Source organism: Mustela nigripes, chromosome 12, assembly GCF_022355385.1.
Source record: "Mustela nigripes isolate SB6536 chromosome 12, MUSNIG.SB6536, whole genome shotgun sequence".
NCBI lineage: Eukaryota > Metazoa > Chordata > Mammalia > Carnivora > Mustelidae > Mustela > Mustela nigripes.
In genome coordinates this window covers 92,713,670-92,741,610 of record NC_081568.1, presented here as the reverse complement: position 1 = coordinate 92,741,610, position 27,941 = coordinate 92,713,670, and the positions used below count along the sequence as shown (strand labels likewise).

At 40.4% G+C, this 27,941-nt stretch overlaps 2 protein-coding genes across 2 annotated transcripts in view; one reads left to right on the top strand and one right to left on the bottom strand.

The window, feature by feature from the left end:
* The window catches only part of SREK1IP1 (SREK1 interacting protein 1), a 43,915-nt gene extending 41,023 nt beyond the window's left edge, over positions 1 to 2,892 (top strand). Inside the window, exon 5 of the mRNA XM_059417957.1 lies at positions 36 to 2,892. Coding sequence (XP_059273940.1) covers positions 36 to 225 — 190 coding nt within the window. The 3' untranslated portion in view covers positions 226 to 2,892. The remainder of the gene's footprint in view (positions 1 to 35) is intronic.
* Positions 140 to 24,138, bottom strand: SHISAL2B (shisa like 2B). Its single transcript, XM_059417958.1, has 3 exons — positions 23,919 to 24,138; positions 19,578 to 19,735; positions 140 to 6,092 (listed from the first exon to the last, which is right to left on the bottom strand). The coding sequence occupies exons 1-3, from the start codon at positions 24,107 to 24,109 to the stop codon at positions 5,956 to 5,958; spliced, it is 486 nt and encodes a 161-aa protein (XP_059273941.1). The 5' UTR covers positions 24,110 to 24,138; the 3' UTR covers positions 140 to 5,955.
* Positions 24,139 to 27,941: the final 3,803 nt, after the last annotated feature.

Genomic DNA, 27,941 nt, shown 5'->3' with positions numbered 1-27,941 from the left:
TGCAATTATCAGTCAGTATGTATTATTGCCCATAGGTCTTATTCATCCAGTTCCACTGAAGAGGACACTTCAAAACAAAAGAAACAAAAATATCAGAAGAAAGAAAAGAAAAAAGAAAAAAAGAATAAGTCAAAAAGGGGGAAACACCACAAAAAGGAAAAAAAGAAGAGAAAAAAGGAAAAGCATTCTTCCACCCCTAATCCTTCTGAGATCTCCAAAAAGTAACTGGATCTTCGGCCTAAGCCATTAAATTTTAAAATTGGTTTTGAAAATTATCTGACCCTCCTTGGAATTTGCTATATAATTATGCCTTGCAATAAATCACAGCCTTTTCCATATAGACATTTTTTTCATATATGGGACCATTGTCATCTGGCAATACATTTTTAATGTGCTGACTCTAAAATATTGAATCAGTCTTACTACTTGGTAGACATGCCCCAAATATGGATATTTGTACATACAAAACACATCATTTTTGGTATTCATGACTCTTTGTCCGACTAGTGTTACTGCTTCCTAAGTTGATTGTAAATGATTGTAAATGGCTTTACTACAGTCAACACAGATAACCTACCTAGCACTTAATGAGTATTTGTTGAATCAAGTATCCACCTTCCAGTGATTAAGTGAGGTAGGGGATAATGCTTTGCTCTGGACTCTGAAAGATTTAATAGCTTTATATCCTATGATAATATATAAAGATGGTGAAATTTTTCACTGTTGTTTTTGGATCTCATCTTTTTTGGATGTCATAGGAGATGAAGCCGCTTACTTGGTTTTAATTAGAACATTTGAAATGAATGGGTTGGCAGAAAGATGAAATGAAAATATTTATAAGGAATATTTACTGTTATACAAAACAGTTTCTAGTATCTGCCTCCTCTGAACTGTAACAATTACAATTTCCTTCCTTGTTTAAAAAGACAAGTGTAGTTCCGCCTCATAGAGATGACGCTGTGTTGGATAGAATTTTTAGGACAGACTCCTGGGTTGTTTTACAACTGTGCCATATTGGCATCTCTTCAAGTGATACCTCAAACACAGAACTTTTTAATTAGGAGGATGACAGCTAAATCATCATTAGAACTGATTTTTATTGTATTCTGTATGTAAATTTTATGAAGCTTATTTCTATGAGTAATGTGGAAAATTTTTATAAATGTGAACATATATATTTATTTGTCTAAAATAATTTGTAGTTTTGAAGCTGGTTTCACACTGAATTTATGGTTTCAATAATGACCAGTTTGGGGATGTTTCTCTCTTTTACTTCAGTCATAGACCCTTAAGTTCAGTGACAAAAATTTAGGATTAAGAATTTTATTCTGTACTTTTTAAACTTAAGAGCCAGGGAGTTGCATCATGAAAGCCTTTATATAACAATGGAAATTTTATATGGGTAAGCATTTTCAAACATATATTAGTAGATAGAAGTGTTTCTTACATTTTTAATTTCATAGTGATCAGTGTCACTTACTTTGCTTAGTATTTAGATAGCCCTGACATCCAGTAAGTCAAACACTTACTGGTGTAGCAGCATCAGATGTCCCCCAGTTATCATGGCTCCGCACCAAAGACTGCAGGTACCTCACTGTGGTGCAGTTAGAAATTTTCAATTTGCTACAGGTGAAATCATTTTGGTGAAATCAGGTAAGTACACGTATCCTCCCAAGCTGGAAAGGTGTACTGATTCTTCATGCAGCTCTCCTCGGTCATGACCTCAGTTAGACTAGGGGAGCTTTCTGACCCTCAGACCTGTGCTCACCGTATTCCCATTCTAGGGAAGCCACATCACCATCCCTACTCGAGTGGTACAGCTGAGGAAGCTTTCACACTTCTAGCTTTCCCATAATCTGATTTAGTCAGATGGCCTCCTCAAAAAGAAGTCTTCCCCCCACCTTTTTCTTTTTTTGGTAGTTCTGTCAGCTGTTGAGGAGAAACAGAGTTACTGGTTTTTAAGGGTTTGTTTGGCCTTTGCTGTATTTTACGTATTTTTTAAACTGCATTTTACAAAAATATGGTTCTTTGATTATCATGATGAAAAAAATATAGAAAAAACTTTTAAAAATGATTGAAAAATGCTGCATGCACAAGGATGACCTCATCCTATTGAATGTGTAACAGGGTTAAAAAAATGCTAATAATTGTAGTGAAACAAAGTTAATTCAGGTATTTGTGAGTTTTATTTCTGTTTATTGTAGAGATTAATAATTGGCTCATTAGATCTGTTTCCTGAATGGGGACACAATTAATAATTATCCAGAAGAGTTATATACAATTCAGCACTTGTTAACTAATATAGTGTGCAAATTAAAAAACCTGATTGCTCAGTAATTTTTTCTACTAGATAATATTCTTGGAATTATTCTTAAGTAAATTCCCTATAGTATGAGAACAGTTTATGAAATCTCTCATCTGAATAAAATTCATTTCTTTTCACTAATTTTCATCTAAAATGATCTTATTACTGGGATTGGATATAGATCTCATTCATAAATTTTGGAAGATTAGTAAAATTTTCCCTGAGATGCTATGTAGCAGAAGGAAAACTGAATTTAACAGTAAAAATCTAAAAAGTCCTGGCCTTTCTAACCACCTGTGTGACTTTTAACTAAATCATTTAGCTTCTCTGGGCCTTGGTGTCTTTCATCTATAACATATTGTACCCAGTTATCTCTGAGACCTCTTCCCCTCCTTAATGTATATGCTTACCAATATTTTAGTACAATTCAAGTAATATTATTCATTTTAGAAATTATAGGTAATAAGGTAGCATTCTGTAATGGTAAAGTTTGACTTAATACAACTGTTAAACACATTCAACTTCTTTAAGCAGGTAATTGATATTTACTTTACATTCTTACCAATAAATGTGTGTCATTTTCTCTAGATGCATATAGAATTTCTGTTTAGCTTTGTATCTGTAACCTGATTACCTGAATACCTAAGGCTATTGCTTTTAGCTGATGGATCTACTTCCTATACAATTCCCTCTCTCTTTTCTCCATTATTATCTTTTGGCTAAAATATCTCTGAGGTATCCTTAGTTGTTCACCCTTCATACATATCCATTTATATCTTTGGTTCTCTGAGGCCAAAACATCAATAAATAAGGAGTAAAACAACTTATGTGTCTGTATTTACAATTGACTCTGTCTAAAATTATATAACCCCAGGTCACCTTCAGTTAAACTAGGTTGCAAAGTTATGAATAATGTTGATCAAAATACCATCAGTTCCTTTATTCAGCAAACACCGATTGAGCACCTGGCATGGCAAACACTCTGCCAAGTACTGGGGATACAGAGATTCTTAAGACCCATTTGCTTCCCTGAAGAGGTTCCTAGTTTAATTGGTAGGAGAAGCAGCAGAACACAACACTGTGATAAGTGCAGTAATTGACCTGAGTGTGCATTTATAGAAGCACAGAAGGTTACTTAGCTTGCCTGGAGCAGTTAGAAGAGGCAACCTAAAGAAAGTATTGTTTGTCTTGGATTTTGATGGAGGATGAAAGTGGAAGTGCTGGCAGTTACTGGTGAGTGGGTACTGTGAACAGAGACCACAACAGAAAAATCTGAGTTATGCGTGTGTCAAGAATTGCAAGCAATATGTGAGGCATGAAGTGTGAAGAATTAAGACTACTTCTGTAGGTTCTCAGGAACATGAGAAAGTGGTCTTAAGTTCTAATTTGGAAGCTTGGACTTGAATCTCATGAGACACATGAGAGAGTTTTAAGGAAAGAAATGACTTTTATTGAGGTTTGGTTTCACCCATTTCAAAATCCAATTAAACGATTTTTAAAAGATGAAATTGCTCTCATGAGAAGGCCACATAAATAATAACTTGAATCTTTTGCATCCTGTTATTTGTATATTCCTATCATGTCCTCTTCTTCTAGACCCACTTTTCTTTCTAAGATTTGATGATTACCAAAGATTCCAGTGACTTGTCTTCTAAAAACACATAAAGCTACTATATTCCTTATCAGACCCATCCCCAGAATGACCCGCATATGTGCATAATTGAAAATGTGTTTTGTCTTAAATTCTTAGATTATTTTAAGGAAGATTTTTTTTTATATTATTTTTGACTGACTGAAATTCTGTCCCTAGGTTAGTATTTGTTACACCCCCCAAAAATTATTTAACATAGTTTTCATTCTATAGACTTGGTTGTAATTTGATGAGGCTTCTCACTTTCTTAATATTTTGTTTCAGTGTGTGAAGCACAACTATTTCAGAGTTACAGAGACACATACCAGTTGGTCCTCTGATTGAGCCTGGTGGCTCTCCCTCAGGTAAGCTGGCTTGGCAGGGACTATACCTAGTACTAGTGCTGGGATTCCATCTTCCTGAGCAGTTGGCATTCAAGGAGAGTATGTGTCTTAAAAGCCAGCATGACGGTAATCCGACTTTCGGAGCCCAGAGGCCCCAACCAGCCACACATTCGGCCATGCCCAGCCTCAGTACCTTTCACAGGTTAAGAGGAGTTTGGGGGACCATGAGCATTTTGCTGGCCTTGACCCCATTTGCCTGCTTCCTATGTCATCTATGGCACCTGCACTTGCCCTTGAAGAGCAAAGGTTGAATTATACCAGCGCCTTAACTTTCTCATCCCAGGTTTTTGCCTGAGGCAACATCTGGTTAATAGTGTAATTTTGAATATCTGTGTATCAGGACAGCCAGTGTGAAATCCAGCCCAGGCAGTGGATGTTGCAGTAATGATCTGGAGCTATACTCTCAATATAGCCACACATGGCTATTTGAATTTAGATGAATTGAATAAATATAAATGTCTTCTTCAGTTGCATGAGCCACATTGAAGTGCCCAGTTGCCACATGTGGCTAGTGGCTACCATGGACAGTGCAGATACAGAAAGAACATTTCCGTCACCACAGAAACTTGTGCACAGTGCTAGTAGAGAATATACCCCCAGTTCTTGGTCAAAATTTTGACAGCCTAATGGTAGAAAGTTTTGAAACCTGAGCTTTGCCTGCCAAGAGCAATAGGGCATTCCTTTTTCCCCCCACCCAGACAAGAGAAGCCATATTTGACTCATTTTGAAAGGCTACTCTTTCAATTACAGTAATGTTACACAACACAGTGGATGTGTTGGGCAGAGCCAGCTTTTAAAAGTAATCCTTTTTTCCTAGTAAATTCCTTTAGAAAACAAGGTCTGTGTTCTTATAATAGAAATCATACTTAGGAATAAAAATCTTCTAAGACGATTACAATGTGCAGAAACCATAGTTTTGTTTCTAGATGTCTTACAATATTAATGCAATAGCCTTAGGTGGAAATAGAGAATTTATTTTTAAAAAGCTTTCATTTTAGGAGTTCCGTAGGAATTTTATCAGTGAAGGATTTTTGTTATGGTTATCCTTGGTATGCAGAAAATATTTATTATGCAGATTATTCATTGTTACGTATTTTGTTATTGAACATTAGGTTGTATAAACACAGTACATTCATTTTGTACCCAGCAAGCCCTGAAAAAAAGGTAGTGGTTTATCTCTAAGAGGCTTAACAGGCCACCTTTGTTTTATAAGACCACCGCACCCTGAGATTTACCTGTTCAGAATCTTCTCATAAAAAGATCTGCCTCTGAGTATCAAAAGAATTGTGAAATGTTGGTAATGTGACAAATCTTTCATTTTCCCACACTGGCATAGTTTCGCTCATCTGTGTTATTGATACGTTCTTTAATTTCTCCTGAAGTATTAGCATAATTTCATGTAATACAGAAACATCTTAATTAGCAAATAAAAGTAAACTGCACATGATCAGAAACCTTAGTGGGTTTTTAATAAATTAATTGAATAATCAAAAATGCAGCTGGGTCTTGCTTTGTAAATGGTGAATTTTTGAATACTACAATTACACTGTATTTGAAATGGCATTCTTTCTTTGCATTGCTCCATCTCTCCAGTGAGCTTTTGCAACACGGGGTTTTTAATAATACACGGTTTTGATTTGTGTCGTATCCATTTTTGGATCTTGAATTACATCATCAGTTTCATAGGACGTTTCAATTGTTGAATTTGATGCTGCATTTGAATTGGGGGCTTTGGTTTTCCTGCTTGGGTTCCCTGCAAAATACAAAACAAAATGAAATAATTATCTGGAACTATGACATAAAATTTGGCTTTATGTGTGCTTAAAAAATACATTTGGAGCCATATTGAAAATATGTCTTGAAAATGCTATGTGGATGAGTGAGAGTTGAATCATTTCAAGGTTGTTTTGAGCATTTCCTTCTGAAAGTCAAATTAGAGAAACACTTAGTAACAGAAGTAAGAATTTCATTTCCATGCTTACCCTTTTGTCTTCCGTGCCTCCATGGAGGAGATTACACATTTGGGAAGAAGGCAACAATTTCTGGGTTACTTAGTAAAAGTATGACTATCCCTATGCATAAAAATGAACAAAATTATACTAAAGCTTATCTTAATAATTTGCAGCCCTCTTAAGGCTTTATGATCATAATCCGTTTAGATGTAATGTTTAAAACCACATTTGTGCCACAATTGCATTCACTCATTCCACGTAAATATGGGTCCAAAATGCACAAGGGTAGAGGAATATGGACCTTGGCTCATCACAAAAAACTAAAGCTTAAAGCAAAGAAATGGATCATTCTTCAAGAATGAGTGTTAGAAAAGTTAAGAGGGTGCCTGGGTGGGCAGTCAAGCATCCCACTCTTGATTTCGGCTCAGGTCATGATCGTGACATTGAGGCCCCCACATCGGGCTCCACACTCAGCGTGGAGTCTGCATGAGAGGCTCTAAATTAGTCAGTCAATCAATCTTTAAAAAAAAGAAAAGGAATTTTATCATTTAGTTTGCCAATATATATAAAACATATACAAATACATACAAATTTAAATAATGTATAAATATGTAGAAGCAGTAGATAAATCTCACTGTCGCTACAGCTCCCCTGGTGCTGAATCCCTAGCCCACTTCATAGTCTGCATGCTGTCTGCATTTTCTTTCCTTGGCTTCCAGGATACCACCCTTTTTTTTTTTTTTTAAGATTTTATTTATTTATTTGACAGAGAGAGATCCCAAGTGGGCAGAGAGGCAGGCAGAGAGAGAGGAGGAAGCAAGCTCCCTGCTGAGCAGAGAGCCCAATGTGGGACTCGATCCCAGGACCCTGAGATCATGACCTGAGCCGAAGGCAGCGGCTTAACCCACTGAGCCACCCAGGCGCCCTGATACCACCCTTTCTTGACTCACCTCCTGTCTCCTTTGCTCCTTCTCGGTCTCCTCTGTCCTTTTTTTTCTCCCAGCCTCTTAGATTTAGGAGACCCTCAGGTCTCAGCCCTTTGGTTCCTACCACCCTCTTCCTCCCTAATTAGTCTCCTTTAGAAAAATCCTCTCTGAACCTGCCTCAGAGGAAGCAGGACCCACTGGCCAAGAGGTTCCACTATTAGAAACAGGTGCTTCCTCTACCCTTTGCTATTTGCATAAGTCGATTCTCGTCTTTCAGTGTGTTCATGCTGCCTGGCTTTGCCCATTTATAAGTAATGTACAGACTGCTTCCCAGGCCCCATCAGAATACCCCCACTGTGGGTTGGTGTCAGAATTCAGCACTCAGAGGGCAATATTATTTATAAGGTATAAAGAATGATGTCTCACTCCAGCTCCTAGATCATGCCCACAGAACTGAAATGTGGGTGGTATTGTTCTCTGAGCTCATCTTAAAATACTGTAAGTTTAAAGTAAAGGGCCTAGATGGCTTTATTTTATAACTCTTGAACCTCTGTGGTAGTTGAAAGAAAGAAAAGAAAAAAGAGAAAGAAAGAAAGAAAATGTTCTCCTCAACATTCAATCACAGTGTTTCAACCATATAATTTGATTTTTAAAAGTTAATTTGTTATAGGCACAACATTTTCTAGCCTGTCAAGTAGCTCAATGACCAGTCAGCAATAATTCTGCTAAATGGAGTAACTGGAAAAGCTGGCATGAAAATCTAATAAACTGATACATTTGACTTGACTTACTTGCAGAATGGAGTTTTAAAAAAAAGAAGAGGAAAATTTAGCTACAAAGCACTTAAGTAATGGAACTTATTCTCTGTGGGGACCACTGATTCTGTTTTCCTCATGTAACATGAGAAAAACAACATTTTTATAGGTTAATTTTTGACTGGCGTAGCATTGTTTGTCCTCTTCAGTATTCTAGCAGGTAAAGATCAAGGATATAAGATGTAAATTAGTTGCAGATTATCTGGGTTACTTTTGCATCTTGCATAAGCATTTCTTTAAACATCTAAAATTTACATTTTTATTGGAGTTCCTGAAAGTCTGAACTGAATGTTGGTTAATTCCAGTCCTTCATGTTTCCTAAGCTTTCATATACTTAGAATCGTAAGATACTTCAGTAAGACTTTCAAACACTTTTCATGGTGTTTTTATCTACCTTGTCACATACAATTTTTGTTTTCGTCTTTTTTTTTTAAATGAGAAACAAATTCAGGAGCTTATTTCCTAACGTAGGGGTTCTCTCTAAGTCATCTCCATTCTAACCGCTTTAGTTTCCATTATGTATTTTCTGGCAGCAACTGAAAAAGTTTCTCTAACCTGTCTACTACTGTCTACTACTGCTCTCTGAGATTTAAAGGCTTGAAAACATATTCCAGTATTGGGGCGGCCTAGGTGGCCCAGTGGGTTAAATCCTCTGCCTTCAGCTCGGGTCATGATCCCACATTGGGCTCTCTGCTCAGCAGGGAGCCTGCTTCCTCTTCTCTCTCTGCCTGCCTCTGCCTACTTGTGATCTCTGTCTGTGAAATAAATAAATAAAATCTTAAAAAAAAAAAAGAAAAAGAAAACATATTCCAATATTACAGGTTTTTCTTCATCTAGGACTTACAAAGACACCCATTCTCCAACTCCTTATTCCCCTGGCTACTGGATCGTTCTAATTGGTGTAGATACAAATTTGTTTCTTAGATTGGCTTTTTTTATTATTATTTTTATTAACATATAATGTATTATTAGCCCCAGGGGTACAGGTCTGTGAATCACCAGGTTTACACACTTCACAGCACTCACCATAGCACATACCCTCCCCAATGTCCATAATCCCACCACCCAATCCCATCTTGTTTCATTTTTTCCTTCCCTACACCCCACTTTGCCTTTCATATTCCTCACATAAGGGAGATCATATGATAATTGTCTTTCTCTGATTGACTTATTTCGCTGAGCATCATACCCTCTAGCTCCATCCACATCGTTGCAAATGGCGAGATTTCATTTCTTTTGATGGCTGCATAGTATTCCGTTCTGTATATATACCACATCTTCTTTCTCTATTCATCTGCTGATGGATATCTATGTTCTTAGATTGGCTTCTTAAGGTAAGGCAGTCCCCCTAATAGAATCAGTTTGCTTTGCCAACAAGAAAAGATTTGTTATAAATACCATACCAATGTCATTTGAAGCAGGAATTTTGATTACCAAGTTAACACCCCTAGTGTTGACTTTCTTCTCAAAACTTAACAACAACAACAACAAAACCCAAAGGTGCTTTCAGTGTACATCTTTCCAGTAAGTTGGATAACTGGATGTAGAGAAAAACAACTGCAGTGAGTAGCTACAGTGATATAGAGTCCAGCTAATCGCATCCCTTTGGAATAACTTTATAAAAGACAAAAGAAAAAGTCTGAGCAACTTCACTTTTTCCTAGTTTTGCTTTGATAAATAGAAGTTAATTTCTTAACCAACAGGGATAAAATTAGCAGCCTATTTTTCTGTCCCAGGACTACAACATGGGTTAGATTTTAAATAAGAAATCTATAATTCCACTGAGCTCCCAAGGGATTTGTTACACATAAAAGGGTTTCCTTATATTTAATTCCTCCTTTTCCTTACTGAATGCAGAGTACAAAGCTCCAACATTACTGGTCTTTTCTGGGTTTGATATCAGTTGTTCTTTCTGCTGCTCATTCTTTTCTTTTTTTTCTTTTTTTCTTTTTTTTTTTTTTTTTTTTTTTTTTTTTTTTTTGGTGTCTGGTCATTAAAGGGAAATCTCAACCTTCCTTTAATCCTATACCTCTCAGACTGGCATTTACACTAAAGCTTTGGCCTTTGCCAGAATTCAAATCCAATTCATCAAACAATCTTTGCACGTATCCTCATCATGAAATGCACCAATATATTTTTTCTGATCATGGTTAAGTTTTGCATTCATTTTCAGAACCAGTCCTCAGAAATCCATTTATCTTAAAACACTTCTATGAACTCTGCCCTTGCCTGCCATTTCAAAATATCAAAAGAATGCTGGAGACCCCTGTAGGTCTTTGTCTCTTTGAGTATCAGGCCAGAACTGTAATTAGGCATTTCTGCCATTATCTGCCTCCATCCCCCTAGCTTCTGTGTAAAATTCTCAGTCCTACCACAGCTTCTAATTCCTAATTAGCTGGCTCACTTTACTCCTGGGTGGAAAATCTACACAATCTGCTCATCCCATAGTTCCGACTAGTGAAAACAAGCCACCTTAAAAATCTGTACCCTAAGTGGTTTTGATCCGCAAGAGGATATTTTTCCCTTCGAATTTACTATGAAGCGTGGGGCTGGATACCAAGTTAATGGTGAAGTGAGCAAAACTTTCCTGGTGACCTGCTGATGTATTGTGCTTTACCGTGTGCACGACCCTGCCTTCTTAAGAATATATAAGTATCTCAGGGCACCCGGGTGGCTCAGTTGGTTGAGTGACTGCCTTTGGCTCAGGTCATGATCCCCACGTCCTGGGACTGAGTCCTGCATCAGGCTCCCTGCTCAGTGGGGAGCCTGCTTCTCCCTCTCCCTCTGCCACTCCCCCTGTTTGTGCTTTCTCTCTCCCTCTGTCAAATAAATAAAACCTTAAAAATATATATATATATATGTATATGTATATGTATATGTATATGTATATGTATATGTATCTCAAATAAATGTAGTTAAAAATTCACCGTAAAAGCTACAGTCTTAGACTTGCCCTTTGGCTTTATCCATCCATCAATGAGCAAAGGCAGTTCTATCCAGAAATATTTTTCCTATCCTATTTTTTTCCACCACAGGCCTTTTTTCCCTTTTTCTTTTCTGCATTATTAAATTTTTCCAACCACCGGCGACTAACATAACTCACAAATAACTCAGCTCATATTTAAAATCCTCTAAATGAATTTCACAAGAGACTAGCTTCTATTTTGGTCATTGGTTCCAACATCAGACAAGACTGCCTAACCCCTAGCTTTGACGAAGACCCACAAATACTGAATGTGGTAATAGCTCTGCTGAGCAGTTTGATTTTCTACATCTAGGAACAAAAGCAGTCATAGGAAATTACGAACTCATTACTGTAAGTAGAAAGTTGCCTTTAGGAGGCACAGAACCTTTTCTATTGTTGAGTTCAAATTACCCCATCTTCTATTGAGATCTCAGTGAGTTCTTAAAGGCTTTGTGGGGGCGTCTTGGTGGTTCACATAGTTAGTGATTGCCTTCAGCTCCATTGCCCAGTGGTGGGCTCCCCACTCAATGGGGTTTTAAGTCTTTCTGAAACAAATAATGGTATTACAAAATAATTTGGCAGACTAATTAATAAGAGTTTTGAGCGGAGTTTTGTTGGATGGGTGTTAAGGCTACAAAGTTGTCTATACATTTAGTGCAAAACCCATCAAAATACCACTTGATTTTTAAAAATTTGACAACATGACTCAAAAATTCATTTGGAAACCTGAACATTACAAGAGTCGCCAAGAAACTTTGATAAAGAAGCATAATGGGAGGGAGGAGAAAGTCTTGCCTGGTCAGATATTAAAATTATACCACTAGAATAATTTTTAAAGTATATTTTCAGCTTAAGAATAAATAGATTGATAAATTCACAGAGCAGAAGGTCTAAAAACAGATCACAGTATATATAACAATTCAGTTTACGACATATTAAATTGGCAAGAGAAAGATGGATTATCCAATAGATATTTGGACAGTGGTCTCATTTGCAAAATAAAATGCAAATCCCCACCTCATACTTTAGACCAAAACTAAAATTTCCACATTATAAAAATTTAAACATAGAAATGCATAAATATATTAGAAGAAAATATGGGTGAATATCTTTGTATCTTATAGTGAGGTGAGAACTTTCTTTTTTTTTTCAGACTTTTAAAAATTTTATTTATTTTATTTTATTTATTTATTTATTTCAAATAATCTCTACACCCAACATGGGACTTGAAACCATAACTCCAAGGTTAAGAAATCACATGCTCTACCAACTGAGCCAGCCAGGTGAGAATTTTCTAAGTATGAAACTAAAGGGAGAAAATACAAAAGAGAAACTTCTTTAAATGAAAAATTGGCACAAACTAAAATACAAGGAAAACAAGTGTGAAAACTTTTGTAATATATGTGGAAAAGAGTTGCTGTGTGTAAAATTCTTTTAAAGCAGCGAAAAATGTACATCCCCACAGAAAAACATGTAGGAGATATGAACAACAGTATGCCACAAAAGAAATGACGGGGCACCTGGCTGACTCCACTGGAAAAACATGCAACTCTTAATCTCAGCATCAAGAGTTCAAACTCCACGTTGGGTGGAGAGATTACTCAGAAATGGTTTTAAAAAGAAGAAATAATGACTTAACCATTAAAATGTCCACTCCCACCTGGCGATTCACAGACCTGTTCCCCTGGGACTAATAATACATTATATGTTAATAAAAAATTTTTTAAAAATTTTAAAAAGTCTACTCCCACTCTTAATTTGAGATAAAAACACTATTATTTTTCTTTCAAGGAAATTAGTAAAACATAAATCTTTTGAAATAATAGTACACATGAAATAGTACTTTTCTGGAGAGCAGTCAGCAGCTTGTATCCACAGCCTTTAATATGTGCCTGTCCTTTGGTCAACAAGTCTATTCTCAGGGATTTATGCTAAGAAAATACTTAGTTTGTGCAATGTATGTGTGTAATGAAAAAAAATATATGAGCTTGTTCAAAGTCAATAGTAAAAGATGATATACTTGGATTTTGGTTTCTAAATCCTGTTCCCAACTAAAATGAACCTGGCTTTTTAGATAAATGTCAGATTCCAGGGCTGGAACAGGGGACATACAGGCTGCCTGGAACATTTTGTGACACAGCATTTTGTGACAGAAAGCCAAAAAGTTCTAAAAAAATTATGGACACATTTCAGAAGGACAAAGGACCCAATTTAAAGGGGCTCCCCCAGGCCAAATCTGAGACAATGTAAGGATCAGAATAAATAATGACAGTCATAGAATATTTTAAAACAAAGCATCTGAGTCTGTACTGATCTGAAAAAAATAAATGAATCGGTCAATAAAGAGGGAGAAGGGAAAGCTCTTCCTTATAGTAGAATAACAAACAATCAACATCAAAGGAATATGGGGCTTGGAAAGTCGCCATTTTAGAACTATTATAATAATAGTTTTAAAATTGTTTTGAAATTTTGAATGAAAAAACTCAATCAAGAGCCATCAATGAGTGGATGAAAGTTTGAGGAGGAACAGCATATTTTCAGTGTCAAAGTACCTCTTTACAGATTACTTAGGAATTAATAGGAGAAAATAGTGACTTTACAATGTGTTAATCCAGCAAATACAACCTTAACCAACGAATCAAAGTTCACATCACCCTAATGGGACAAACCAGTATTATGTGCTTCCTGATGGGATGCCCTGAGACTATGACTTCTGTGGTATTCTTGTTGAAACATATTATCTCTCTCCAATCATGAGAAAGTATCAGACAAATTGAAAGACACTTTACAGGATAACTGGCTTCTGCTTTTCAAAAATGTCAAGATCATGAAAGACAAAGAAAGCCTGAGAATTAAAGGAGGCTAAAGAAATACGACAACGAATTCCAAGACTAGATCCTAGATGAGAAAAACATTGCTATTAAGGATACTGGCAAAATTTTAATATGAATTGCAGATCAGATAATATTATTGTTTCAGTGTTACATGTCCTGACTTTGATAAACATACTGTAACTATGCAAGGAAAAAAAAATCCTGTTCTTAGGAAACACTGACTGAAATATTTATGTTTAAAAGGCATGATATCTGCAAATTATTTTCAAATGATTTAGACAATATGCCTTGAGAGAAATCAATGGTAAAGAAGATGAGGCAAAATGTAACAATGAAGTAAATCTGGGGTGCCTGGGTGGCTCAGTCGGTTAAAGCCTTTGCCTTCAGCTCAGGTCATGATTCCGGAGTCCTGGGATCGAGCCCCAGATCAGGCTCTCTGTTCAGCGGGGAGCCTGCTTCCCATCTCTCTCTCTCTCTCTCTCTCTCTCTCTCTGCCTGCCGCTCTGCCTACTTGTGATCTCTGTCTGTCAAATAAATAAATAAAATATTAAAAAAAAAACAAAAAACAAAAAACAATGAAGTAAATCTGAGGAGACATATACAACCTTCTATACTATTCTTGCAACTTTTCTGGAAATGTAAAATTATATTGAAATAAAAGAATAAGAAACCTACAGCACTCCATCAGGATATTAAAGTGGAACTAGTCTATGGCAAAGGCATTTATTTATTGGCAAATAAAGATGCTGATACTGTTCAGTGAAAAAAAAAAGCATAAGACTCACCCCCTCCCCCACTTTGTTGTAGACCTGCATACCACAAATCCATGGAAGAAATCGACGTGGTGTTAACAACCCTCATCCCTGTTTGGTGGGGCCACGGAATACACTGTTTGTTTGTTTCTCTATATTTTCTAATTTTCCATCATTAAAAGTGAGTTGAAAGAGAGGTTTTTCTTTCCAGGTGTCTCTTCCAAGAAGAAAAAAATACCGCAGACCATTTGGAGCCAGTCCGAGTCATGTTTTGTTCATGGGCAGAAGAAACAATTGTGTGATCTTCAGATGTGGTTTCTCAGTACGCCACGTGTAATTTATGTTTTTCTCCCAGACAGCTGCACCTTTGTGAGCATTTGCTTACCTGTTTTCATTTGTATCGTCTGCCTTTACAAAAGAGCCCACCAGATACAGGGGCTTGAAGTTGTCTGTTATCTCTGCGCAACTGTATTCTTTTATTTGGTGCCAAGCAGCTCTACTAATGCCTGCTCTTTTAATTTCCACCTAGAACCCTGCTTCCAGCAGCCCCCTCTCCTCAGGCCTCCAGCCCCCCCACCCCGTACCCCCAGAGTGTCAGTGGGTACTCAGAACCACGGGCTGGATGTGCTTGATTTTCCCGGAGCACCAATTTTCTTCAGATATGAGAAGGAGAAGATGTTATTAGACTCAAATAAGCCATTAAATTCAGCCAAATTGAAAAAATGATGTAAATTTTAAAAATAAGATGGGGAAAAAAATAAAACAAAATAGGAACTTGAAATAACTTAAAGCTCAGAGGTCTCAGGCAAGCCTTTCCAGTGTAGCCCCTGGAATTCTGGAGGTACAAGTTCCTTTCTCATCCACCTTTTAGGATTTTCCTGGGGAAAAGCTTGAGAAGCAGGGATCTAGGACGTTCACCCCCTCAAACTGCTTCTTTGTTAGCCATTCATTCTTACACATCTTACGAAATGAGTCCTCCCCCTCAAGAGTGTCTACTCGAGAAGAGGCCCTGCACACAGCCGTCTTCTTGGAGCCATACAACTGACAAGCAAGGGGATCCTTTAAACACTGGCATTGGAAACATGTGTAACAAAAGACAAAAAAAGGGAAGAAAAGAACAATGGGACACAGTTTAAAGGCAATCAGTGACAGTTCCTGTGCACAAAGTGAGCCCTGGAGGTAGCCCAGTGAAACTCTGCAGTCCCTCCCACTGGCCTGCTGTTTTCAGGATCAATTCAAAACCTATAAAGGCTTAAATTGTATACATTAAAAAGAAGCGGTCTCCTGGGTGGCTCAGTCAGTTAAAGCATCTGCCTTTGTCTTAGGTCGTGATCTCAGGGTCCTGGGATCGAGCCCTGCCTTGTACTCCATCCCCAGTGGGGAGTCTGCTTGTCCCTCAGGCCTCTCCCTCTACTCCTCCCCCCTCATGCTCTCACTCTCTCTCATAAATAAATGTTAAAAAAAAAAAAAAAAAGACCAATAGACTAAAGATACACAAAGGGAAAACCTTGGCAAAACCACCCAAGATTAGACTATTTTAGACTTAGATGGTTATCATTTATAGAAACAGGAAAGGTTAGTGTCCTGCGTCAGTTTTAGAATATGCACAGAAACATTTTTCCCTTCTGGCCATCCAAATTGCCTGTAATGAAAACAGTCTCAATTGTAAAAATTAATGTAAAATAATGGGAGGTTGACTCTTAAGAATGAATCATTTTGAAAGAAGATGAAATCAGTTTCCTCTGATGTTATGTTTACCTACTTGGTTCTTCTGCAGACATTTATTATCCTTGACCTTGAAGGCATTCCTTAAGTGGAAGAAAGACTTCTTGCTTTTAATAGAGCACTGGAACCTGTTCCCAGGTGGGAGAGTCACTGGAGCAGAGCGTCTCACAGTTCACAATCCACCACAGCATTTTCACTTGAACGGGTCACTTTCAAATAGAAACCACCCTCTCTCCCTATTTCAGTGACATTTTGATTACCTATTTTGTTTTGGGCACTCCACCATATCTGATTTGGTTAAAATCAACCCAGAGGACCAGAATCACCTCATTGGAAAGCAGCAGTAAGGCAGTGATCATCTGAAATCCTACCTTGTCAATAGCAAGCACTCAGGAAAGGTGTCTTGAGTTTTGCTGGCCTCATAAACACAATGTTTTTGAGAGGAGACATTTCCATGCAAGAAAGGAGCTGCTTCTAATGACATCAGAAGCACATTAATGGATCTCCTTAGCTAAGCAGCAGTAAGGCTACAATACTTGAATCAACAAGCCAACTAATTCTGTTGCTAGGTCTCAGAGCCAACATGAAATAACATTTAGGGGCCGTCCCTGAGATCAACCAGGAAAAACAACCAACTTCTGTTTAGCACAATGCATGGCATAGAGGAGACATTTAATGACTGTATGATGCCTCTAGAGGGGACAGGAAAGATGTTCCTGTGATCATGTACTGTAAAGGTGTAGTACCACTCATTCAGTTCATTCAGCAAACCCTGTCACATGTTCTAGGCCATAGGGATACAGTAGTGAGGAAACAAGTGAAAATTAGTACTTTGCGGGAACTTACTCTCCAGTTGGAGTGGAGAAAAGTTACACAATAGATAACTAAAATATATAGTATATTAGTCCCAAATGCTTAGGAGAAAAATAAAACAGGAAGGGTATATGAAATGTTGGAAGGGAGTTAAAAAAAAAAGCCAGATATGGTGACCAGGGACGAACTCCCTAGGAAGGTGACTTTCAGTAAAGATGTAAAGAAAGCGAAAGTCATATGGGTATCTGAGGGAAAAGCCTTCTGGACCATGGTGACGGCACATGCAAAGGCCCTGAGGCAGAGGAGTTTCAAGGAAGAGCAAGAGAGACTACTGTGTCTGTGCACAGAAGAGGAGAGAAATGTGGGTGGAGACAGCAGACCACAGAAGCCATGGTAGGTCCCAGTTAAGACTTCTGTATCTAACAGGAGAGATGGGAAGGGATTAGAGTTTTTAAGCAGAGGAATGACAATACCTGACTTAGCTTGTAATAGGCACACTTTGGCTGTTTTGTGGAGAGCAGACAGCAGGAGAGCAAGGGCTTACTTAGCTGGGAAGAGAAGCAATTTGTTCTAAAATGCAGAGTCTGGAGTTTGCAGTTTTAACGAACTTCCTAGGTGATTCTTATGTATAGGAAAATTTAAAAACAAAAATTGATTTTATGCACTGGGGAGGGTATATGCTATAGTAAGTGCTGTGAACTCTGTAAGACTGATAAATAACAGACCTGTACCACTGAAACAAACAATATATTATACGCTAATAAAAAATTAAAATTAAATAAGAATTTAAAAAAAAAAAGAATTTTTAAAAAATTTCAAAAATTGATTTTATGATCTAATGATTTGGTAGTCACTAAACCACTGCTTCATTTTGCCTGTGGAGAAATAGGATCTTAGCCATTGGACTAAATTCAACTAACATTCTGTTGATTCAGCCTCACAGTTCCAAACGATGCTTCAGAAAAGAACTGCCAAGGGACCTTGGCCTCTTGCTCTGTGACACAAGACGCCCTCTGAGAGATACCTGCTCTACAGAAAAAGAAAGCAGAGCTAATGTGATCATTCAGTGAAAGTGTATTTGATAAGGTCATAGAGCATGTACTCCAGAAATATAAGTTTCAGGGTTCAGGCGAAAGACAGCATCCAAGCAAGTGATTTTCCAAAAATTTTTTAAAGTAAACTTTTTCATTTTCTTTTATTTTTTTAAATATATTCTTCTTCTTCTTTTTTTTTTTTAAGATTTTATTTATTTAGGGGCGCCTGGGTGGCTCAGTGGGTTAAAGCCTCTGCCTTCGGCTCAGGTCATGATCCCAGTGTCCTGGGATCGAGCCCCGCATCAGGCTCTCTGCTCAGCGGGGAGTCTGCTTCCTCCTCTCTGCCTGCCTCTAAAAAGATTTTATTTATTTATTTGACAGACAGAGATCACAAGTAGGCAGAGAAGCAGGCAGAAAGAGAGGGGGAAGCAGGCTCCCCGCTGAGCAATGCGATGGGGGGCTCCATCCCAGGACTCTGGGATCATGACCTGAGCTGAAGGCAGAGGCTTTAACCCACTGAGCCACCCAGGCGCCCCTTCATTTTCTTTTTGAACAGAAGTTAGTGAGCACGTGTCTCTTATTCTAAATATATACATGTACATGGTACCTGTATGTAGTCTGTTTATAGATTCTAAATTTTTATTAAAAATGCTCTCTATATCTTGAAATTTATGACTACTGCTTTTTACATATACTAACAGAAATTTATATTCACAAAAATTGTGACCATTCTTTCTGACTGACTTTCATAATGCTAACCATTAGCGTTTGTGTGGCACCTTGTAACTGAGATGATGATACCCAGTCCCACAAACTATACAAAAACATTTCTTTCTACTTTATAGTCACTCTGCGTGCCTCTGCGCATGCGCACAGCCTACCTAGTTCGTAATCTGTTCAAGAACAAAGACGGTCTTCTATTTACCTTTCCTGTTTTTCTATTCCTTCTGTATGCCTCTGAAATATTTTAGGCGCCTCCTCTGAGTTCTGCAGCCCTCAGGCATGCAGGTGAACACCCAGTTGACCACTGACTGACCCATCTAGAGCAAGGCAACCCCGAGAATTAATTATCAGATATTCCACTCCTCTATGTATTCGACTTCTTTGGCTCTACCACAAACAACTCCAAGAGGCTAAAACCTTTATAACTAAGAGCCTTAAATACAGTAGAGTGGATTTATTGGATCCATGGGTGGCTTTTCATGAGAACATTTACATCCTGCCCCTCTTCTGTCCTTTGGCCCAATTTCTCAAAAGTCTTTCACCATGAAGCCTAATTTCCTGTGAATTTCTATAAAGGCATATAATGAGTTGAATTTTTAAAAAACATTCATTGTTCACAGGGTGGTGGGTTACCCAGGGATGGGCGATTCTCTTGAATAGAGTGCAGGAAGTTGGCTGCAGATAATAGACACAGATTACCTTCTTGAGTGGAAGAAGCCTCGAGGTGCTGAAGTTTAAGGCCAGTGTCTAATCTTTGAGGCTTTGTCGACAGAAATAAGTAGCAAAGGACACAGACGCTGACGACAAAGGCAAGTAGAACAAGGGCAGCAGTTCCCAGTCCAACCAGGGCACCAATGCTGAAGAAACAGGAAGAACATTCTTACTGTCACACAAAATGGTTTACACATACACTAAAGAGAAGGTCTGAAGATTGTTCATCCTCGCTTCAGTCATTCCTCACCAAACTCTATTTTAGTATAAACAGTATCTGATGGAAATCTACAGGTCAACGTTTGCTTTCCTCAAATTCTTCTATTTTCTCTACACATTTATATATTAACATTAGTATGGAAAACCATGTGAACTCATGGCAGGTGAAAGGTCACATCATTCTCTCAGGCGAGTCTAAAAATATTTGAGTCAAAGAAACCTCTGTTAGTATATTTTAGAAGGAAAAATTGTGTTCACCCACAAAAGATGAAAAAAAAAAATAATGACCAGTGCAAAAGTAGTGAAGCGAATTTTTACCAGAAATGGAGAACTTTTCTTTTGGAGACATGTGTGGAAGATAGCACTTACTAATATCCAAAACCACAACTCTTACAACAAAGAAGAAAGGAAAGCAATGTTTATAGAATTTATATAACACGCAGGTGTAGCCTGAGTTTTTCCTTTCTAAAAGAGCATAACACCAATGGCTTCTGGCACTAAAGAAGAAACCCTTGTGTTTTTCTCAAAAAAAAAAAAAAAAAAGTATATCTGATATTTTCTCTGCATTCACTTTGTAATAATTCCTTCTGATACAGTTATCTATAAGACTAATCATTTGAGAAATAACACAGTGTTCATAAGCCTGTGAATTTCATATTTTTAAATGGGAAAAGGAGCTTGGGAAAAAGTTATCTTGAAAGACTAAGAAGGAAACATATGTACTTTACTTTCTCGAATCCAGAGTATGTGTGGGTATGTAAATACATATAAAGAGATTTTAAGCTGCTCAAGAACACATACTTCTGTTGACTTTCCTATAGTGCTGGGCATACATATTAAAATCTCTGAATACGGCACTTAGTTTATAGTAAACAGAAGTAAATGATAGTAAATAGAGGGGTGCCTGGCTGGCTGAGTTGGTTAAGCAGCCAACTCTTTTGATTTCTGCTCAGATCACAAGCTAAGGGTGGTGAGATGGAGCCCGTAGACAGGCTCAGGCTGGGTGAGAAGCCTGCTTGAGGTTCTCTCTTTCCCTCCCTGCCAACTCTTAAAAAAAAAAAAAAAAGTATATTATAGTATAATCATCACTGAAAAGTAATCAACATTGAAATTGTCATAAAAAGTAATGACCTTTTTCTTCATCATTGTCCTGGCCTGCCTGCAGGCTTCTGCTATTTCCTAGAGATTAGGGCTCCGACAAGTCTGACAAGTACTAAAGGGAAGGAGGGGAGAACTTGACTAGGGAGGCTAGAGCTCTGGGAAAAAGGGAGAACAGAATTAAAAGTGAGGTGCTCAAGCTCATCCCTTTTATCCTTGATTTAGGAGATAAGGACCCCCACCATTTAGAGATTGCTTCCTTGGACACAGACTTGGAGTCAGACCTCCAAAGATACTTGTGCTTGGTCTCTTAATGTCAGCCCAGTCCCCCGAGGCCTGCACACAGTGAGGACTGGGTAATTCTGTGGCTAGAGTCAGTATATGTTTTGCATTTAAATTGGAGTTTGCCCTCACTTCTGGGCTCTCTTCCAAGAGCGAGAATCCCTGGCTTTGGTAACTTGTCTTTCATGTTTGTTGACACCAAAGCTAACTTTTATAGGTTCTATGCATCAGGGAGGGTTAAGACTAGGCGCAGACACAGGGGAACATAATCCACTTCATTAACATTATCTGCTGTACTAGACAACTAGGCTGCCACACATCTAGAAAGATTCTTGAAATGAGATCCATTTATTTAAAAAATGCTCAAAGTAAAAAAGTAATTAAGTCAAGTAATCAGTAAGATTGTCAACCTAATTAAATTCCACATGTGTATTGTGAGCTTTTAATGTACACAATTTAAAAACCCATCATGTGATTTGTAGGAGAAACAAAGCATGCTCTTTCTGCTTTCTGTTATAATGAAAGAAGGTTCTTCATAATCTTGACAGACAGCTTGTGTTACAGTTCCATTTTATAGAAGCGTTGCTTCCTGCATACAAAACTATGCTTAAAGACAAAACTCTAGGAATCTCCTAAAACAGTCATTTTCACAACTACTTACTGAACTCATGTGTTGCCCTGTGCAACAGGCATTATTTTCCTAGGTCCTGAAGCAGGTTATGAAAGGAAGCCCTCAGAGGTTAGGGATTTGGAAGAGAGAAAAAGACTGTGGTGGGCCCGCCACAAGAAAGAGAGCCTTATCCTTTCCTCACAGCACCATGATGGTAGTCTGCTTTCCAGTCCCTGGGGATGGGGGGTCTGAGGCTGCAATCTTGTTCATGTCACAGTTCTCCTTCCTAGCACCTTGGCTTACTCCCTAGGGGTACCTGTGCTCTGCTTTTCTCCAGCAGCTGCAGAATCTCAGAACGAATGCTAGTGAATTTGAGAATATTTTGCTCAGTTGAACTATCTTAAATTTGGGCGGAGAGCAAAGAATATGAGGGAAATGAAGCACTGAATTTTTGCCTCCCCTTTGTGTTCTCAATGCTCAGTAACTAATATTCCCAGGTTTAACATTACCAATGATGCTCTCAGTTGAAATGATTTTTGTAGGTCCTAGGAACCGAGCCATACTGTCCATTGTGTCCATGCTGAATGAAGACCCCAGCGAGCTATTCATTCTTTGTGCCCTCATAAACCTATGCTCTGCTGCCTATCACTTTGGAACTATTCAAGGATCCGAGAATTCCAGGCACTTTTCCAAAGGAGTTTGACTTAAGAGTTGCCAGCCTCTGTCCAAGGTGCTGCCGTCATTATTAACACCTCGAAAGACTCAGAGCTGGGTTACTATGCTATTTTCCAACAGGCCAGATAATATGCCATTGCAATACTGATTATTTCTCCGAATGAGAGGAATAAGCTGCCATTATTTTCCATGATTATGCCCCACTCTGGCACAACACAATGTTAGCCGAACTTACTGGTTATGTGGCACTCTGAGGTTTTTTTGTTGTTGGTTTTTTTTTTTTTTTTTTTGACGCTAGCAATACATCTTGAAAAAATAATTTACTGCCTCAAGAAATAGCATTTAAAGTCACTTGCTGTGGACTGGACATGTGTGACAAATTCTGGATCATGCTAGAGGATTAGAGAAATAACACCCTTCTGCTTGCCAGCAGTCTCTCTCTCGTCATGCATAAGCTAATAGGTGTGTGAGAAACAACGGAAGGTGGATTTGGAATTCTTTCACATTCATTCTCCAGGCAAAAATCAAAGAATCAAGTTCAAAGGTTGTAATCTTTTGGCGGGGGGGGGGGGGAGCATTTCACAGTGAAAATATCTGCATAAACACTAGGTGGAATGTGTAAATTCCCATCATAATAAAAAAAAGCAAGAAAGACTCCACCTTAGAAAGTCTCTTGTCTTTCCCGTAATGGCCGAGTGGCCAAGGTGTTGAGAAAGGGCTGTCCCGAAAAACGTTCTACAGAGTATGTGTTATAGAGAGTAAAATCTTTCCTGCCTGTGGGTCTCCATTTCGGTTCTGGGTCAGTGTCAGATCATCTGAAAAGCGCAAACTGTCAAGTCCTGTCGCACACACAGACGCGCGCGCGCGCACACACACACACACCCTCTCTCTGAGGGTGATTCCTTCTCCCCCTCAGAGAGACTTTAAACACTCTGGTCCTTGGTTAATACATTAAAATGAGTCCCAAAGTCGCCCCCTTTCTATTCAAAGCACCAAAAGCCCAAACAAATAAAAAAGAGAATGAAAACCTCTTCAAGTTATCTGCGCGTCTTCTCTCTGCGGGCTGAGCCTCCTGCCTGGAACTGGTCCCCGGCGGGCGCGGCGGGGCGGCGGAACCGGCACTGCGTGCGCCCTGGACGCGCAACCCGCGCTCCTCCGGCGCCAGCCCGCGCTCCTCCCCGCCAGCCCCGGGAGCCACGGCCCAATCACACTTCTGGCGGCCACAGCCTGACGCTCGCGGGACCCGGGCAGCACCGAACCCGTCCCGGGGCGGGGAGTGGGGGAGCTCTGAGCCGGGCGCGCTTTCTCTGCGGGTCCCTCACCCGCCCGCGGAGCCTCCATGTCTTTCCGGAGGGCCCCGACCCGAGCAGGTAACCCTGCTACTCCCGGGGTGGCCCCGCTCGTCGCCTCCCCAGAGCCCGCCGTCAGCCCGCCGCCCTGCCCACCTGAGGCTCCACATATAGCTGTGTTTGTAGGGGAAGTAGCTGCCCGGCTCGCTGCAGCAGTACTTGAGGTCGGCGAAGCCGCAGCAGTAGAGCAGGGCGGCCCCCTCGCCGCTCCGCGGGCACTCGAAGGGCTCCACGAAGCTGTGGTTGAGGCTGTAGTAGCCCGAGCACACCCGGGTCGCCTCGGTCATCGCGGGCGGCTGCGGACAGGGGCACAAGAGCCCCGGGACCTGCCCTCGGACCGCACGCGTCCCACACCGCCCGCGCACCCCTGCGAGCCGGGGTCGGTCGGACAGCCTGGGCGTTCAGCCTTCGCGCGCCTCCTCTGCGCTCTCTCCTCCCCCTGTCCACACGGGGTCTGCTTTACTCGCGCTTCTCCCTCTCCTTACTGAGTGGCCTTTTTTCCTGCCGGTCTTCGACCCTGTATCTCTTCTTCCCCTCCCTCCGTGGGCTTTCTTCACGCTCCCTCGATTCCCCTCCACCTCTCCTCACTTCATCGGCAGCCTGGGGAGCTCAGCTGGTCCCACTGCACGCCAGAAAGCGATTTCACCCGAAGAGTGAAGGTGTCGTATATGTTCGCTGAAGTTGCCGTTCTGCCTGCCGGGGACGGGGCAGGTGGGGGCCAGGCAAAGACAGTGTGGGGCCCGGGGAGCCTTCTCCCACAGGGGGGCCACCGAACCCCTCCAACCCCTGTGTTGGGGCTGTGTACTGGGCAGAGCCAAAGACAGAACTACCAGGGAGGGGGTGGGTGGTGGGAGTACACGTGAAACGTTAAAATCTGCCAGTGAAAGAAAAGAAAAGAAGAGAAAAGAAAGAAAAGAAAAGAAAGAAAGAAAATCAAAGACAGTAACAAGGTTTCTCACCAAAAAGCTAGCCACGCATTCCGTGTAATATGAAATGGCCTGCAAAGGGAAGGACAGACCAGGGGTTCAAGAAAAGAAAGCCAGGGCTTTCTGCAGAGACGGGTAGAAAGAGAAGGAGGCAAAGGAGATAGGGAAAGAACTGCATCCGTACTGAAGAGCGACAGAAATGTCTCTTGTGTGGTACTCTCATTTAAGGATGCATTTGTTTGCAAAGTCTTTTAAAATAGCAATAGTAATGGATGCCATTGAAGTAAACCAAAGAACATCTGGGAGTGTAAAGAAGAAAATAATAATAGCCATAAGGTGGGAGGAAGACTGACATTCATAGAATGGTAAGATAGATAAAACGGTGTTCCTTCCTCTTTTTTTTTCTTTTTTTCTTTTCTTTTTTTTTTTTTTCCCTGTATCTTTCCTTTTAGCCAGAGAGTTGGTTGGATGTTGTGATTCTGAATTTTACCTTGTTGGGTGCTGGGTGTTTCTGTATTCCCAGCATCATTCTGGAATGTGGTTAAGTCACTTGGACACAGTTGGAGTCTTTTGAGTTTGCTTTTAACCTTTGTTGGCAGAACCAGAATGGTCTTGAGGACTAAAGTTTCCCAGTCACTGACATGATGCTCTTCTGAGCCCTTTACTCAACACCTATGGATTCCTAGTCTTACCGTTCTGACTGATGGAAACAAACTATTCGAAGGCCTCCCAACAGCTCACAGGAGTGTTCCCTCTACTACTTTTAGGTAGCTCTTTCCCTGCTTCCGGTAGTTTCTTGATCAGTACTCAGCTAAAGACTCAAGGAGATCCTCCAGGAATCCAGTTCTGTCTCTCCAGCTCTCTACTCCTGGTATCCTCTGGCCACCATGGCTTCTTGTCTTCACAACTCAGTCTTCTCACCCAAGGGGAACCACTGGCCTCTCACTGGGTCTTCTCCTGGTGCTGCTGCCATCCGGAAACTCCCCAGACAGCAAGCCAGGGCAATCATAAGCCCTCCCGTCTGTCCCTCTCTAAGGGATCATTGTCCTGGGCTCCCTGATATCCACAATCTGTTTCCTGCTTTTAGTTTTTTCAAGTAAGAGGGTTAATCTTGTCTCAAGCCATTTTAGCTGAAGTTGGCCAGGTGATTGGACCTGATCCAAACTAGGCCAGCAGGGTTCTCTGTCCTGGGATTAGGATTCTGCCCTGGGGACAGGAATTCCCAGGGAGCTAGTGTACAGGAAAGACAGAACAAAGCAGGCAGGAGCAGCAAAGAAGGGTGGAGGGGAGTGCCAGTGGTTTTACAATTCTGAACAAGTCCTTTCTTTAGACCCATTGTATTTCCAACACTGATTTTCGGGACATCCCTGACTCCTTAAAGTAAAATCCCTTTTCTGGCTGAAGTGCATTCAACTTGGATTCTACTAGTTGCACCCAAAACGTTCTAACTCCTACAGCATGGCTTCCTGCGAAGTTGACAGAGCAGGCACTTGAAAGGCAGAAACCTGGGCTCTTTGACCGATGAAACTTGTTCTGTTGCAAGGTGATGGTGTGGGGTTGGGGAGCACTCCAGGCAGCACGAGTGGACTTTTCTTCCTGTTGTGTAAGAGGAAAAGAAATTCAGGGATGAAAAGAATGAAAGTTCTTTTGGACCGTATTATCAACTATCTCAATAAAACATACCGAAGTCTTTCTGGAGCCTGAGACACCAGGGTGCGACGTGAGTGGTCGGGAGAATGACGGAAACCAAGAGCAAATACTAGGAAGCGTGCTCGGGTGGCAGGCAGAGGGGGGACTGGCACCTCGCTGAGGGCCCCAGGGATAGTTAGAAGCCCAAGCTTTCTGGTGGAACCATTCTGCTGGGTCCTGTGATTTTCTCCAGCAGCGAATGTTCCATGATGGAGAAGTAGGAGCAGGGAAGTGAGCAGTAGGACTTGCCGGGTGATTCTCTGTGGCTGTGCTCTGCCCCCTGTCCCCATGCCTCTACAGTCACCACAGGGCCTTGGCACTTCTCTAGCCCTAGATACATGCCATACACGCATGAAACACACACACACAGAGAAAGGCAGGCCCACAACTGCTAGCCTCCACCAAACTTGGACTACCTCGAAGCCTCTGAGGTTCGAGTAAACAAAAAAGCTTTTTAACTACATGGGACTTAAGGGCAGTGTCAAGACTGAGGGTTGAGAAGATGCCTGCCACATGGTCCCATATGACCCAGTCCCCAGGTCATGGCCTCCAGACAGGAGGGCTTCTGGCAGCCGGTGGAGGTGGGGCTGACCCAACACCTGGAGATGGCCATAAATTACACCTTTTATTTTCATGTATCTCACTGGTTCTCAACAAAAGTGGTACCGCTCCTCCTTTGGGAATATTTAGGGAGTATTTTGGAAATAAGGGGACAGTTTTGATTGTCATGATGACCAAATGCCCTCCTGGCAATGAGGGATGGAGGCCAAGATTGCTCAATGTCCTGATATCCTGCAACATCTACCGAAAAATGAAGAATTGTCTGTGTTTTTCAACTGTTCCCCAGGACACTCACATAGATGCAAACTGTGTTTATCTAGAACCTGTTTCTGGGCTACGAATAAAATATAGCGTATTTGTTGAATTTTCTAGGAACGTAACTACCATATAATTTGAGGGAAGATTGTTCTTTGTTTTGTGTGGAACTTTACCAAGAGTTTTCCACCCCTGGAGAAAATCTGCTCCCAACGGTAATGTTGCCCGCAATGTCCTGTGTCGGTTGGCACCTGGGCATACCGCCTGCACCAGCCTGCATTTGGGCTCGGCAGTGCCTCAGAGTCGTTGCGTGCACACTGTTAGTGTCAATGTTATATCTCTAGGTATCGTTGTGTTTGAGCACGTCCTCATGGAAATACATACTCCATCACAGATTCGTTCCGTTCACTGCTCGATACCATGATGCAGGCATTGCACAGATTGCGTTAGTCTGCTAGAGCCACAGACTGGGTGGCTTTAACCACAGACCTTTATTTTCTCACAGCCAGAATTCTGAGATCAAGGTGTTGGCAGGGTTGTTCCTTCTCAGGGCTGTGAGGGAAGGATCTGCCCCCAGCCTCTGTCCTTGGCTTGTCGCTGGCCGTCTTCTCCCTGGGTCTTTGCATTGTCTTCTCTCTGTATGTGTCTGTGTCCAAATTTCCTCTTCTTACAATGACCTCATTTTAAC